The sequence below is a fragment of the Leucoraja erinacea genome, chromosome 7 (genome assembly GCF_028641065.1).
Source record: "Leucoraja erinacea ecotype New England chromosome 7, Leri_hhj_1, whole genome shotgun sequence".
Taxonomy (NCBI): Eukaryota; Metazoa; Chordata; class Chondrichthyes; order Rajiformes; family Rajidae; genus Leucoraja; species Leucoraja erinaceus.
The window spans coordinates 77,744,645-77,761,094 of NC_073383.1; the positions used below are offsets into that span (position 1 = coordinate 77,744,645).

The window sequence follows — 16,450 nt, forward strand, 5'->3', positions numbered from 1 at the left end:
GCCCACTTTTCTTTTTTTTCTTTTCGTGTCTATCTTTACTTTAAACCATTTTATGAAGTTCTTTTAATGTACTAAAACATTTAACAGGAACATTATTAAGCTAACCGATCGCATCTGTGACTGAAAACTTGACTAACGAATTAGGTGTTACTGGAGGAAAATAGTACAGGGGTAGGAACAGTTTAGCGAGGGAATTCTAGTACGTACGGTTATGAAAATGATTTGCGATCTTATTTACACTTTGCCCATAATTTGCTTGCAGAGAAATGCTCACAATGGTGCCAATAATGAACTCTCTGGAAGGAAGAGAACCAAAGTGGCCAAAACAAACTATTTTGGTATTGAGGTGTTGGAGTATTTGGAATGGTTGGACTGGGACCTGGGAATTGAATCCACCAAACACATTGTACTAAAGAATGTTCAGTTCAAAACTCAAAAACTCAAGTACAGGTGAGTTTTTCTGAATAGCTTTGCATTTGATGCACTGACTAAAGGTCGTAAGGTCATAAATGATAGGGGCAGAATTGGGCCATTCGGCCCATCAAGTCTATTCTGCCATTCAATCGTGGCTGATCTATCTCTCCCTCCTAACCCCATTCTCCTGCCTTCTCCCCACTATCCTTGTCACCCGTACTATTCAAGAATCTATCTATCTCTGCCTTAAAAATATCCATTAACTTGGCCTCCACAGCCTTCTGTGGCAATGAATTCCACAGATTCACCACCCGCTGACTAAAGAAAGTCCTCCTCATCTCCTTCCTAAAAGAGTGTCCTTTAATTTTGAGGCTCTGACCTCTAGTCCTAGACTCTCCCACTAATGGAGACATCTTCTCCACATCCACTATATCCAAGCCTTTCACTATTTTGTACGTTTCAATGAGGTCCCCCTCATTCTTCTAAACTCCAGCGAGTACAGGCCCAGTGCCATCAAAGACTCATCATATGTTAACCCACTCATTCCTGGGATCATTCTTCTAAACCTCCTCTGGACCCTCTCCAGGGCCAGCACATCCTCCTTCAGAAATGGTGCCCAAATTTGCCCACAATATTCCAAATGCTGCCTGATCAGTGCCTTATATAGAACCTCAGCATTACATCCCTGTTTTTGTATTCCAGCCCTCTTGAAATAAATGCTAGCATTGTGTTTGCCTTCTTAAAACCAGAATCTTTCAGACCTAAAACCAGAATCTTTACTCCATCTGGGTCCCAAGTATTTTGTCCATTGTGACTCCGTAAACTCTTCTGAAAGCTACGCAAAGTTAAACTAATCAAGAGTTTAAGGTGAAGGGGAAAATATTTAATGGGAATCTGAGGGGTAACCTTTTCACACCAAGGGTGGTGGGTGTATGGAACAAGCCGCCAGAGGAGGTAGTTGATGCAGGGACTATCCAAACATTTAAGAAACAGTTAGACAGGTCCATGGATAGGACGGGCTTGGAGGGATATGGATCAAACGTGGGCAGGTGGGACTAGTGTCGCTGGGACATGTTGGCCGATGTGGGCTAGTTGGGCCAAAGGGCCTGTTTCCATGCTGTATCACTCTATGACTATGGCAAAAAAGTTTATTTTCCATAATATAATAAATCTTCATTTGATGAAATGGAACTCAGAATCACACATAGAAACATAGAAATTAGGTGCAGGAGTAGGCCATTCGGCCCTTCGAGCCTGCACCGCCATTCAATATGATCATGGCTGATCATCCAACTCAGTATCCCGTACCTGCCTTCTCTCCATACCCCCCTGATCCCCTTAGCCACAAGGGCCACATCTAACTCCCTCTTAAATATAGCCAATGAACTGGCCTCAACTACCCTCTGTGGCAGAGAGTTCCAGAGATTCACCACTCTCTGTGTGAAAAAAGTTCTTCTCATCTCGGTTTTAAAGGATTTCCCCCTTATCCTTAAGCTGTGACCCCTTGTCCTGGACTTCCCCAACATCGGGAACAATCTTCCTGCATCTAGCCTGTCCAACCCCTTAAGAATTTTGTAAGTTTCTATAAGATCCCCTCTCAATCTTCTAAATTCTAGAGAGTATAACCCAAGTCTATCCAGTCTTTCTTCATAAGACAGTCCTGACATCCCAGGAATCAGTCTGGTGAACTGTCTCTGCACTCCCTCTATAGCAATAATGTCCTTCCTCAGATTTGGAGACCAAAACTGTACGCAATACTCCAGGTCTCACCAAGACCCTGTACAACTGCAGTAGAACCTCCCTGCTCCTATACTCAAATCCTTTTGCAATGAAAGCTAACATACCATTTGCTTTCTTTACTGCCTGCTGCACCTGCATGCCTACCTTCAATGACTGGTGTACCATGACACCCAGGTCTCGCTGCATCTCCCCCTTTCCCACTCGGCCACCATTTAGATAATAGTCTGCTTTCCCGTTTTTGCCACCAAAATGGATAACCTCACCTTTATCCACATTATACTGCATCTGCCAAACATTTTCCCACTCACCCAGCCTATCCAAGTCACCTTGCAGTCTCCTAGCATCCTCCTCACAGCTAACACTGCCCCCCAGCTTAGTGTCATCCGCAAACTTGGAGATATTGCCTTCAATTCCCTCATCCAGATCATTAATATATATTGTAAATAGCTGGGGTCCCAGTACTGAGCCTTGGGGTACCCCACTAGTCACTGCCTGCCATTGTGAAAAGGACCCGTTTACTCCTACTCTTTGCTTCCTGTTTGCCAGCCAGTTCTCTATCCACATCAATACTGAACCCCCAATGCCTTGTGCTTTAAGTTTGTATACTAATCTCTTATGTGGAACCTTGTCGAAAGCCTTCTGGAAGTCCAGATACACCACATCCACTGGTTCTCCCCTATCCACACTACTAGTTACATCCTCGAAAAATTCTATAAGATTCGTCAGACATGATTTACCTTTTGTAAATCCATGCTGACTTTGTCCAATGATTTCACCACTTTCCAAATGTGCTGCTATCCCATCTTTAATAACTGACTCTAGCAGTTTCCCCACTACCGATGTTAGACTAACTGGTCTGTAATTCCCCATTTTCTCTCTCCCTCCCTTCTTAAAAAGTGGGGTTACGTTTGCTACCCGCCAATCTTCAGGAACTACTCCAGAATCTAAAGAGTTTTGAAAGATTATTACTAATGCATCCACTATTTCTGGAGCTACTTCCTTAAGTACTCTGGGATGCAGCCTATCTGGCCCTGGGGATTTATCGGCCTTTAATCCATTCAATTTACCCAACACCACTTCCCGGCTAACCTGGATTTCACTCAATTCCTCCAACTCCTTTGACCCGCGGTCCCCTGCTATTTCCGGCAAATTATTTATGTCTTCCTTAGTGAAGACGGAACCAAAGTAGTTATTCAATTGGTCCGCCATATCCTTGTTCCCCATGATCAACTCACCTGTTTCTGACTGCAAGGGACCTACATTTGTTTTAACTAATCTCTTTCTTTTCACATATCTATAAAAACTTTTGCAGTCAGTTTTTATGTTCCCTGCCAGTTTTCTTTCATAGTCTATTTTTCCTTTCCTAATTAAGCCCTTTGTCCTCCTCTGCTGGTCTTTGAATTTCTCCCAGTCCTCCGGTATGCTGCTTTTTCTGGCTAATTTGTACGCATCATCCTTCGCTTTGATACTATCCCTGATTTCCCTTGTTATCCATGGATGTACTAGCTTCCCTGATTTATTCTTTTGCCAAACTGGGATGAACAATTTTTGTAGTTCATCCATGCAGTCTTTAAATGTCTTCCATTGCATATCCACCGTCAACCCTTTTAGAATTAATTGCCAGTCAATCTTGGCCAATTCACGTCTCATACCCTCAAAGTTACCTTTCTTTAAGTTCAGAACCATTGTTTCTGAATTAACAATGTCACTCTCCATCCTAATGAAGAACTCAACCATATTATGGTCACTCTTGCCCAAGGAGGCACGTACAACAAGATTGCTAACTAACCCTTCCTCATTACTCAATACCCAGTCTAAAATAGCCTGCTCTTTTGTTAGTTCCTCTACATGTTGATTTAGATAACTATCCCGCATACATTCCAAGAAATCCTCTTCCTCAGCACCCCTGCCAATTTGATTCACCCAATCTATATGTAGATTGAAGTCACCCATTATAACTGTTTTGCCTTTGTCGCACGCATTTCTAATTTCCTGTTTGATACCATCTCCAACTTCACTACTACTGTTAGGTGGCCTGTACACAACACCCACCAGCGTTTTCTGCCCCTTAGTGTTTTGCAGCTCTACCCATACCGATTCCACATCCTCCAAACTAATGTCCTTCCTTTCCATTCCATTAATCCCCTCTCTAATCAGTAACGCTACCCCACCTCCTTTTCCTTTCTGTCTATCCCTCCTGAATATTGAATATCCCTGGATGTTCAGCTCCCAGCCTTGGTCACCCTGGAGCCATGTCTCCGTGATCCCAACTATATCATAGTCATTAATAGCTATCTGCACATTCAACTCATCCACCTTATTACGAATACTCCTTGCATTGAGACACAAAGCCTTCAGGCTTGTTTTTACAACACTCTTACCCCTTATACAATTATGTTGAAAAGTGGCCCTTTTTGATTTTTGCCTTGGTTTTGTCTGCCTGCCACTTTTACTTTTCACCTTGCTACCTATTTCTTCTACCCTCATTTTACACCCCTCGGTCTCTACGCTCACACATTTGTATTTACTAACCAGTTATGCGGACAAACTAATATCATCTCAAGATAAACCAGCAACTTTACTGAAAATATGACTGCGTTTTGAGGGTCAGATCGCTAAAAGAAATGGGAACTACATGTGTCCTTTACTCTGCATTGTTGGGCTAATTAATTCTATTCACAAATTATCTAGTTTGCTGGAATACCACTAGTATACTACACTACTCATATAGTTTATACTATATATCAAATGATATCGTCTTCCTAACCATTTAATTAAAAAAGGTGCAGGATTCCCGTCTGAAGAAGGGTTTTGACCCAAAACGTCACCCACTCCTTCTCTCCAGGGATCTCGCTGAGTTACTCCAACATTTTGTGTCTACCTTTAATTCAAAAATGTATTTGTTTAGCATACTTTACAGCTACTTAAGCACTGTTTGTGTCATTAATGTAATCATAGAATCTTAGTTTGGTGCGTGTACAGATGTGGTGAAGATGTCGCTGTTTAGAGCATATTGTACACCACTCTATACTGCGCACCTGTGGTAGAACTACGGAAGGACAAGTTTGCAGAGACTAAAGGTGGCCTATAATGACGCCATGAGAACACTGCTAAGGAAACCTAGATGGTGTAGTGCTAGTAACATGTTTGTGGCTGCAGGAGTCAGTACTTTAGAAGCTTTCCTAAGAAATCATATGGATAAATTCATTTGCAGGATAAATGATTCTGAAAATGTAATTACCGTGGCCTTGTCAAACATAAGGTTTAGCACCACACGCTACGAATCCCAGTTGTGGAGATGCTGGTATCGCTGTCTCGTTGTAGGACACTGATGTTTCTTTTTTATTCTGGATTTTAAATCTTGTATTGTGTTTTTTAATATATAATTTATGATGCTTTTATAAGATATACTAAGATTTGATATGTTTTTTACAGTGTTTTTATAGGCAATGTATTTTTATGTAATGTTGGCCTTGTCTGGACCTTGAGTCCGAAATAAAGTTTATTATTATTATTATTATTATTATTATTATTATTATTATTATTATTATTATTATTGCATATTCAACCCATTGTGCCCATGCTGGATTTTTGAAAGACTGGTCCAATAGGTTTCCTGCAGTCCTGGAAAATGTCATTTTCAAAAATATATGCAATTTGCTTTCAAATCTGTTATAGAATGAGCTTCCGTCAGTCTCTCTGGTAAGTGTATTGTAGGTCATAACAAAGTCTGACAGAGATAGAATGTCTTCATTACACCGCTGGTTCTTTTTTACAATTAGTTTACGTCTGTTCCTCCTAATTTAACTTTCCTGACGTTGAACATAATTGAATTTCACTACAACCTTCCCATTTGGGCGACCTATTTGGCGAGTTGAGGAGAGTTTAGGAGAGTTTGAAAAAATGTTGAAAACCTCCTTCGACTATGTAGAAGACCTCCTTCGACTATGTAGAAGACCTCCTTCAACCTCCTTCGACTATGTTGAAGACTAGCTTCGACTAGCTACGACTAGCTACGACTAACTTCGGGAAAATTGGACACGGAATAGTGGAGAGTGAAGATAAACCTCCTTCGATCTCCTTCGACATCCCTTCGACCTCCTTTCGACTATGATGAAAACTATCGGCGACCTTTTTTGACTCACGGGCATTTTTCAACGTTGAAAAATACGCCGCGACCCAGCTGGGGCCTCGAGTACGCGGGGACTACTCTCGAGCATGAAGGAGAGTTACAAAGACATTTTACGACCTCGTGTCGACCATGTTGCGAGTATGAGTCAAGGGCAAACTTGCGAGAACTCACGGATTAGGTCGCCAAGTGGGACAGCCCCTTAAGGACAACAGTCCTAGTTTATCCGATCTTCCTGTATAATTGAAATCTCAAATCTCTGGTGCTCTTCCAATAAAATCCCTCGACCCTTTAGACACCTTTCTTAAAGTTTGACTTGATTGGAGACATTTTGAACTATCATTAATCGGATTTCATCAGACTTTATCTTGCACTAAATGGTGTGCTCTTTATCCCTTATTTGTACATTGTGGCCATCTTCATTGTAATCATGTACAGGTGCTCCTCAACGTACAATGGGGTTACCTTCCGATAAACCCATCGTAAATCGAAAATATCATGTCGAAAATGCATTTGATACACCTAACCTAATCGGTGGTCGAGATTGTGGATTGTGAAAGTCCTAACTCACGGTTGTTTACTCTCGTGATCGCATGGCTGACTGGGAGCCGCGGCTCGCTGCCGTTGCCCAGCGTCACGAGAGAGTATCGTACCGCACAGCGCTCGCCCGGGAAAATATAAAAATTCAAAATTCAAAGTGAGGTGCCTACTGAAATGTGTATCGCTTTTGCACCATCATAAAGTCGAAATACCGTATCGAAGCATCTAAAGTCGAGGATGCATCTGTATGGTCTTTTCTTTGACTGCATAACTGGTTAGCATTGCAAATAAAAAAGCTATTCACTGTCCCTCGGGTCCATGTGATAATAAAGTAAATCCACAAACTCAAACTCGAGTAGCATGCAACAAAGGCTCAACACTATTGTCATGTCACAATAATAAACTAAACTAATACTGCACTCTTGCTCCAATCATTCTGAAGGAGCTCGACACTAGCAGCCTTCTTGGTTGGTAACCCATCAACCACCCCAAACGTTCCTTCCCCTCCACCATTGCTGCACACACAGTGTTTTCAGTATTACCAACTACAAAAAGCTTTGCAGTTGCTCATCTAGACCAGTGAATATTCTTCATAGTAACATGGTCTAACTCCTGATATTCCCTCCCAACAGCAAGGTGCATGTACCTTCACGAGAAGGACTGCACATTGACTGGTTCAGCATGAACTTCTCCAGGGCAGTTAGTGATGGGCGGAAATTGGTCGGATCCCAAAACTTACCCGGGGGAACCATCTAAATCCAAGTTAGAGGCTATGGCCGCTTCGACAGGGACAATCTAGAGACAGCCATCAAGGCTGTGCTACCTGCCGATCACCAACCCCTCACACTCACCCCCTACGACGTGTACGTGGCACTGAGTAGGACTAATGCACGTAAGGCTGCTGGCCCTGACGGCATCCCCGGGCGCGTGCTCAGTGCCTGTGCTGCGCAGCTGACAGACGTCTGGACTGACATCTTCAACCTGTCACTTGCCCAAGCAGTTGTCCCCACTTGCCTTAAAGCCACCTCCATCGTGCCAGTGCCAAAACACTCCACTGCGGCAAGCCTCAACGACTTCCGCCCAGTTGCACTTACCCCCATCATCACCAAGTGCTTCGAGAGGCTGGTCCTGGCACACCTCAAAAGCTGCCTATCCCCCACACTGGATCCCTATCAGTTTGCCTACCGCAAGAACAGGAGTACGGAGGATGCCATCTCAACGGCACTTCACTCCGCCCTCTCCCACCTTGACAACAGAGACACTTATGTAAGAATGCTGTTCATCGATTACAGCTCAGCATTCAACACCATTATTCCATCAAAACTGATCACCAAACTCGGTAACCTGGGCATCGACCCCTCCCTCTGCAACTGGATACTGGACTTTCTAACCAACAGACCCCAGTCTGTGACGTTAGACAAGCACACCTCTTCAACCCTCACCCTGAACACCGGCGTTCCTCAGGGCTGTGTGCTGAGCCCCCTCCTCTACTCCCTCTTCACCTATGACTGCACACCTGTACATGGTACTAACACCATCATCAAGTATGCAGATGATACAACGGTGATTGGCCTCATCAGCAACAACGATGAGCTGGCCTACAGGGAGGAGGTCCAGCACTTAGCAGCATGGTGCGCTGACAACAACCTGGCCCTTAACTCCAAGAACACCAAGGAGCTCATTGTAGACTTCAGGAAGTCCAGAGGTGGCACGCACACCCCCATCCACATTAACGGGACGGAGGTGGAACGTGTTTCTAGCTTCAGGTTCCTGGGAGTCAACATCTCCGATGACCTCTCTTGGACCCACAATACCTCTACTCTGATCAAGAAGGCTCATCAGCGTCTCTTCTTCCTGAGGAGACTGAAGAAGGTCCATCTGTCTCCTCAGATCCTGGTGAACTTCTACCGCTGCACCATCGAGAGTATCCTTACCAACTGCATCACAGTATGGTATGGCAACTGCTCTGTCTCCGACCGGAAGGCACTGCAGAGGGTGGTGAAAATTGCCCAACGCATCACCGGTTCCACGCTCCCCTCCATTGAGTCTGTCCAAAGCAAGCGCTGTCTGCGGAGGGCGCTCAGCATCGCCAAGGACTGCTCTCACCCCAACCATGGACTGTTTACCCTCCTACCATCCGGGAGGCGCTACAGGTCTCTCCGTTGCCGAACCAGCAGGTCGAGGAACAGCTTCTTTCCGGCGGCTGTCACTCTACTAAACAACGTACCTCGGTGACTGCCAATCACCCCCCCCCCCCCCCCCCCCCCCCCCGGACACTTACACTTATTATTTATTTTTTATTCAAATCGTTTGCTATGTCGCTCTTCAAGGGAGATGCTAAATGCATTTCGTTGTCTCTGTACTGTACACTGACAATGACAATTAAAATTGAATCTGAATCTGAATCTGAATCTGAATCTAGAGCTGGTTTTATGTTTTTCTCTTTTGCTTCACAGGTCTCCGTCAACTAAATTCTTCACCACGCTATTCCCACAGCCAGTGGTCTTGAGTCCAGGGACTTCATACTCTTTGCCAGTCACTTTCTGTGCGGTTGAGAAGGTAAAGAATATATAATATTTACATTATTTCTTGGGATCCAAGTCCATAACTACCTGAAAATAGCAACATAAGTAGATAGAGTGGGAAAGAAGGCGTATAATATGCTGTTCTACATTAGTTGGGCGCTGAATATAAGAGTCACAGAGTCAAGAGTATAATAGTCAAACAGCTTAAGCTGGAGTCAGGCAGCATACAATAGACAATAGACAATAGGTGCAGGAGTAGGCCATTCGAGCCAGCACCGCCAGTCACTGTGATCATGGCTGATCATCCCCAATCAGTACCCCGTTCCTGCCTTCTCTCATTATCATTTAACTCCGCAATCTCTAAGAGCTCAATCTAACTCTCTCTTGAAAGCATCCAGAGAACCAGCCACCACCGCCCTCTGGGGAAGAGAATTCCACAGACTCACAACCCTCTGTGTGAAAAAGTGTTTCCTCATCTCCATTCTAAATGGCTTACCATTTATTCTTAAAGCCGCTCCAATCTATCAACATGTGACAGTCCCGCCATCCTGGGAATTAACCTCGTGAACTCCCTCAATGGCAAGGCCACAAATGGGCCCTGACCTCGGGTGTTTCAGAGGAAGAGGACTTAACTTTCTGGTGCCTTTCCCCACAGTGGAAATGTTTGATTCTGCTGTGGGGGGACGTTTGTGTTGAACTCTACAATGTGTTGTGTCCATTTTCTTTATTTTTTTTAACCTTTTTCTATGGCATGGAAACTCATTATCTATTTTATGTAAAGCACTTTGGTGTCAATGCGAGTTGACTTAAAACGTGCTATATAAATAAATCTTACTTACTTACTTACTTCCTCAAGTTTGGAGGCCAAAACTGAAGACAATACTCTCACTAGTGTGGTCTCACTATGGTCCTGTACAAATGTAGGAGGACCTCTGTTTTTATACTCAACTCCCTCTGTTATGAAGGCCAACATGCCATTCGCATTCTTCACTGCCTGCTGTACCTGCATGCTTGCTTTCATACGTTTGGTTGTGCCGCATTCAGAGTATTGTGTGCCAATCTGGTTGTCCCATTATAGGATAGCTTTGCACAAATTCTCTGGTGGTAGACGCAAAGTGCTGGAAGGAACCCAGCGTGCCACTCAAAGTCTGAAGAAGGGTCCCGATCCGAAACATCACCCGTGCTTTTTCTCCAGATATGCTGGCTGACTGACTGAGTTGAGGAGTGACCGTATTGTGTTCTGATTCAGCTCCTCGATGATGAACTATTTAATGCAATTCTGGACGACTTGTCACAGAAAGGATGGGGAGGCTTTGGTGAGGGTGTCGAAGATGTTGGTCAGAATGCTGCCTGTATTGGAGGTTATTAGCTGTGAGGAGAGATTGGACAAACTTGGTGTTTAAGAAGGAACTGCAGATGCTGGAAAATCGAAGGTACACAAAAATGCTGGAGAAACTCAGCGGGTGCAGCAGCATCTATGGAGCGAAGGAAATAGGCAACGTTTCGGGCCGAAACGTTGCCTATTTCGTTCGCTCCATAGATGCTGCTGCACCCGAGATTCTCCAGCATTTTTGTGAGTTTCTTCAGCATTTTTGTGTACCTTGGACAGACTTGGATTGTTTTCTCTGGTACGTCGGACCTGGGGGGGGAGACTTTATATTATGAGAGGCAAAGATAGGGTAGACAGTCAGAACATTTTCCCCAGGATGAAGATGCCAAGAACAATAGGGCGTTGCTTTAAGGTGAGGGGACAAAGTTTAGTTTAGTTATGCAGCGCGGAAACAGGCCCTTCGGCCCACCGGGTCTGCGCTGACCAGCGATCCCCGCACATTAACACTATCCTACACCCACTAGCAACAATATTTTTTACATTTACCAAACCAATTGTGCAAACCCACAATCTTTGGCGTGTGGGAGGAAACAGAAGATCTCGGAGAAAACCCACGCAGGTCACGGGGAAAACGTACAAACTCCGAACAGACAGCACCCATAGTCGGGATCGAACCCGGGTCTCCGGCCCTGCAAGCGCTGTACAGCCAGCAACTCCATCGCTGCGCAACCGTGACCACCCTTAAAGGGGATGTTCAGGGGGCCGTTTCTCAGGTGCCTAGAATGCGCTGCTATGGGGTAGTGATGGAGGTGGATATGTAGTGGCATTTAAGCTTTCAGATAGGGCTTTTAGATAGGCACATGGAAATGCAGAGAATAGACAATAGGTGCAGGAGTAGGCCATTCGGCCCTTCGAGCCAGCACCGCCATTCAATGTGATCATGGCTGAACATCCCCAGTCAGTACCCCGTTCCGTACCCCGTTCCTGCCTTCTTCCCATATCCCTGACTCTGCTAACTTTAAGAGCCCTATCCAGCTCTTTGTTGAAAGCACATGGATCAAGTGCAGGCGGATGAGATTAGTTTAATTAGGCATCATGTTCAGCACAGACATTGTGGGCCGAAGGGTCAGTTCCTGTGCATACTGTTCCATATTCTATGAGTCCCAGGCATCCAATTCTAATTTCTTACAGTGGAAATATATGAAGGACACTCATTGCAATTAGATACAATTACCTTAATATTTGTCCCCTTGCAGCAAGACTATGAGGACCGGATTGTGTTCGAGACCAAAGGTGGCTCATTTTCTATCTACCTGCGAGCGTCACTGCCCTACTACGATGTACATTTACCTGATTTGGTGTGCCTGCCGATTTGTGCCATCTTTGAAAGTTCGGAGGCCACATTTCACTTACGAAACCATAGGTAAGGCTGGAAAACAATCGGGTACATGATTTAGCCCTTGTAACTCAATATTCTTTGGATAGTGAAACTCTACATTTAGTATAGTTTAGAGATACAGTGTGGAAACAGGCCCTTCAGCCCACCGAGTCTGCACCGACCAGCGACCCCTGCACATTAACACTCTCCTACATGCACACTAGAGACAATTTATACTTATACCAAGTCAATTGATCTACAAACCTGTACGCCTTTGGAGTGTGGGAAGAAACGTAAGCTCTCGAAGAAAATCCACGCAGGTCACGGGGAGAACGTACAAACTCCGTGCAGACAGCACCAGCAGTCACAAACCCGGGTCTCTGGCACTGCAAATGCTGTAAAGGGCCTGTCCCACTTTCACGACCTAATTCACAACCTTTTTTACTCGTGGACATTTTTCATCATGCTAGAAAAAACGCCCCGACCTACTTGATGCCACGAGTACCTACGACTAGCATCACGATCTCGAAACGACCAAGTTGCGAGTATGAGTCAAGGGCAAACTCGGCAGAGGTCGTGAATTAGGTCGTGAAAGTGGGACAGGCCCTTTAGGCAGCAACTTTACCGCTGCGCCACTGTGCCGTCCTTATGTGTTTTAGGTTTGGAATAATTATTAGATCTGCTTCTCGTTGGAGAGAGATTCTGTGACTCCTTACATGTGGTAGGTGCCTGGGCTGCACTGCTAGGGGTGGTGGTGGAGGCAGATATGAAAGTGGCATTTAAGAGGCTTTTACACAGGCACATGGATCTGTGGGAAATGGAGGGATATAAATGTGCAGGCAGATGAGATTAATTTAACTTGGCATTTTATTTGTGTTTTTTTGTTAATGTCCAAAGGGCCTGTCCCACTTACGCGATTTTTCCGGTACTACCGGCACCTGTTATCGTCGCAGCAGGTCACCGAAAATTTTCAACGTTGAAAATCCAGCGGCGACCCAAAAAAGGTACGACTCGACGAAAAAAGGCGACTACTCACGACCATACAGGTGCCACGTGTCGACATGTGATGCCTGTACGGTCATGAGTAGTCGCCCAAAGAGTCGTACCGTTTTCTGGTCGCCCCTGGATTTTCAACATGTTGAAAATGTTCGGCGACCTGCTGCGACTGTGATGGGTGCCGTCAAGTCGCCGAAAAAATCGCTTAAGTGGGACAGGCCCTTTAGGATGTTTCACGATAATAAAGAAGGCTTATAGACGCAGACTGCCATTGTTAATAATGATGTTGTTGTCTTTACAGTAAGCTCCTGACACCGTTCCAATTGGAAGTACAAAATCCATTCCATTTAATCCCGAACAGCGGTATATTGACAGCCTATGATGAGTGCAAGGTCAAGATCGTGTTCCAGCCCAAAACCCCCCATGCCTATGACATAATTGCAACTTGCAAATTTGGTGAAAACGACCGTAAAAAATTTATGAAGCTGCAAGGTATAGGTGAGAACTAACTCCATGTCAAAATCATCAATGCATTGCAATAACGAAAAGGATTGTCTCGTATTTATATATCGCTGTACATGGTGGAAATGTCGGGGCACAGAGGGGATCTCTTTAAGTTGAGAGCCACAAAGTTTATGGGAGATGTGCAGGACAGGTTTTTGTTTATATCGGGATTTCTTTTACAGGGACCTCATGCTGGGACTCTATAAGGCGCTAGTCAGGCCGTGTTTGGAGGATTGTGAGCTATTTTGGGCACCATATCTGAGGAAGGATGTGCTGGCTCCTGAGAGGGTCCAGAGGAGGTTTACAAGAATGATCCCAGGAATGAGTGGGTTAACACGTGATGAGCATTTGACGGCACTTGGGCCTGTGCTCGCTGCAGTTTAAGGAGGTTGAGGGGGGGGGGGGACTTCATTGAACCTCACGGAATACTGAAAGGCTGAGATGGTGTGGATGTAGAAAAGATGTCTCCACGCGTGGGAGAGTCTCGGACCAGAGCTCATGGCCTCAGAATTTAAGAAGATGATGAGGGATTTTTTTTTAGTCAGAGGGTGGTGAATCTGTGGAATTCTTTGCCACAGAAGGCTGTGGAGGCCAAGTCAATGGATATTTTTAAGGCAGGGATAGATGGATTCTTGATCAGTAAGGGGGTCAGGGGTATATGGGGAGAAGGCAGGAGATTGGGGTTAGGAGGGAGAGATGGATCAGCCAGGATTGGACTTGATGGGGCGAATGGTCTAATTCTGCTCCTATCACTCCTGCTCCCAACTTGCCCACCCCGACCAAAAAGTCCCATTTACTAGTGCCACCTGCCTGTGTGGGTATTCGGACTTGATGGGGCTTGAATGGTCTTCAGATCTGATAACTCCTTTAGAGGCTCAATCTCCTGCTAGATCCCAACTTGCCCACCCCGGGGACCAAACAAGGGTCCCACAGCTTACTAGGGGCCACCTTTAAAACCGAGTGTGGGAACTATTCGGACACATGCCGCCTCTGGAACTCTCTGCCACAGAGGGTGGTTCAGATCTGATAACGCCAGATTTAGATGTGGCCCTTCTGGCCATCGGGATCAGAGGATACACAGGGAATGGGATACTGAGTTGATATGGATCATTTGGCGGGCAGGCTCGAGGGGCCGAATTATTATTTCTAGCTATGTACATCCTGTTTGAGAGACAGACATTGTGGGCCGAGAGATTATTATAGCTTTGTATCCTGTTTGCAACAGACATTGTGGGCCGAGTGGCCTGTTCCTGCGATTTTTCTGGTTGCCCGCTGGTTTTTGAAATGTGCAAAACTGCTTGACGACAGTCGGCTTGACGCCAATGAGCGTAGCTGGACTTCTGCTTACGTAGGTGCTGTCGTAGGTTGCCGCCAGGTGATGTGGGTTGTTGCCAGGATGGTGTAGGTTGTCGCCGGTGCTGACTTCCATTGGCAACTACCTACGTTAACCGGCGACAGGTACCAGCGACCGAATTGTCCTACCTTGTCGTAGCTTGTCGCGGGTGGACGTAGGTTATTGTAGGTGTGGTCGTTGGTGGACGTCGCCGGTTGTCGGCAGCTTGCCGTAGCTTGACATCGACTGGGTGGCAGGTTGTTGTAGACATTGCTGTAGATATTGTCGTGGGGGAGGGGTCCAGTCGCCGGTTTTTCGGCAACCTACTCCCACAGTCGCTGGCAGTAGCTAAAAAAAAAATTGCCTAAGTGGGACAGGCCCATTGCCTGCACCTGGACCTCCATGCGGGATAAAAGCACAAAGTGCTGGAGATAATCAGCGGGTCAGGCAGCATAGAGTCACAGAGTGATATATCATAGACAATAGACAATAGGTGCAGGAGTAAGCCATTCGGAGAGACAGGCCCTAAATAGGATAATATAGTTCTCCAAACTAACTGGCCAACCTATTATCCTGTGACTTATATCCTCTTGTTCCAATATGTGCCACCTCAAAGAATTTTGCAGGTATTATTGATATCATTGGTCATTCATTTGTCTGCACTCAGAGGGTAATTGATATCACAGGAGTCAATCATATGAACCTTCATTGTGCCTTAGAGTCATAGATTAATACATAGAAACATAGAAACATAGAAATTAGGTGCAGGAGTAGGCCATTCGGCCCTTCGAGCCTGCACCGCCATTCAATATGATCATGGCTGATCATCCAACTCAGTATCCCGTACCTAACTTCTCTCCATACCCCCTGATCCCCTTAGCCACAAGGGCCACATCTAACTCCCTCTTAAATATAACCAATTAACTGGCCTCAACTACCCTCTGTGGCAGAGAGGGTAGTTGAGGCCAGTGTGGAAACAGGCCCTTTGGCCCAACTTGCCCACACCAGCCACCAATGTCCCAGATGCACTTATCCCACCTGCCCGCATTTGGTCTATTTCCCTCCAAACCTGTCCTCTCCATGTAACTGTCTTCTTAAACAATAGACAATAGACAATAGGTACAGGAGTAGGCTATTCGGTCCTGCGAGCCAGCACCGCCATTCAGTGTGATCATGGCTGATCATCCCCAATCAGTACCGCGTTCCTGCCTTCTCTCCATATCCCTTGACTCTGCTATCTTTAAGAGCCCTATCTAGCTCTCTCTTGATAGTATCCAGAGAACCGGCCTCTAAGGCAGAGAATTCCACAGACTCACAACTCTCTGTATGAAAAAGTGTTTCCTCATCTCCATTCTAAATGGCTTGCCCCTTATTCTTATTGTTGGGATAGTCCCTGCCACAACTACTTCCTCTGGCAGCTTGTTCCATACACCCACCGCCCTTTGTGTTAAAACGTTACCACTCAGATTCCTATTAAATTCTCTGGAGAAAATGGATAGGCGACGCTTCAGGTTGAGACCTATCTTCAGGTCTTCATTTGGGAAGACTGGATAACTTTAAG

At 45.4% G+C, this 16,450-nt stretch overlaps 1 protein-coding gene across 1 annotated transcript in view; it reads left to right on the forward strand.

Annotated features, from left to right (window-relative positions):
• The window catches only part of cfap65 (cilia and flagella associated protein 65), a 218,878-nt gene that overhangs the window by 2,558 nt on the left and 199,870 nt on the right, over positions 1-16,450 (forward strand). Inside the window, exons 2-5 of the mRNA XM_055638826.1 lie at positions 263-450; positions 9,280-9,382; positions 11,935-12,101; positions 13,354-13,550. Coding sequence (XP_055494801.1) covers positions 263-450; positions 9,280-9,382; positions 11,935-12,101; positions 13,354-13,550 — 655 coding nt within the window. The remainder of the gene's footprint in view (positions 1-262; positions 451-9,279; positions 9,383-11,934; positions 12,102-13,353; positions 13,551-16,450) is intronic.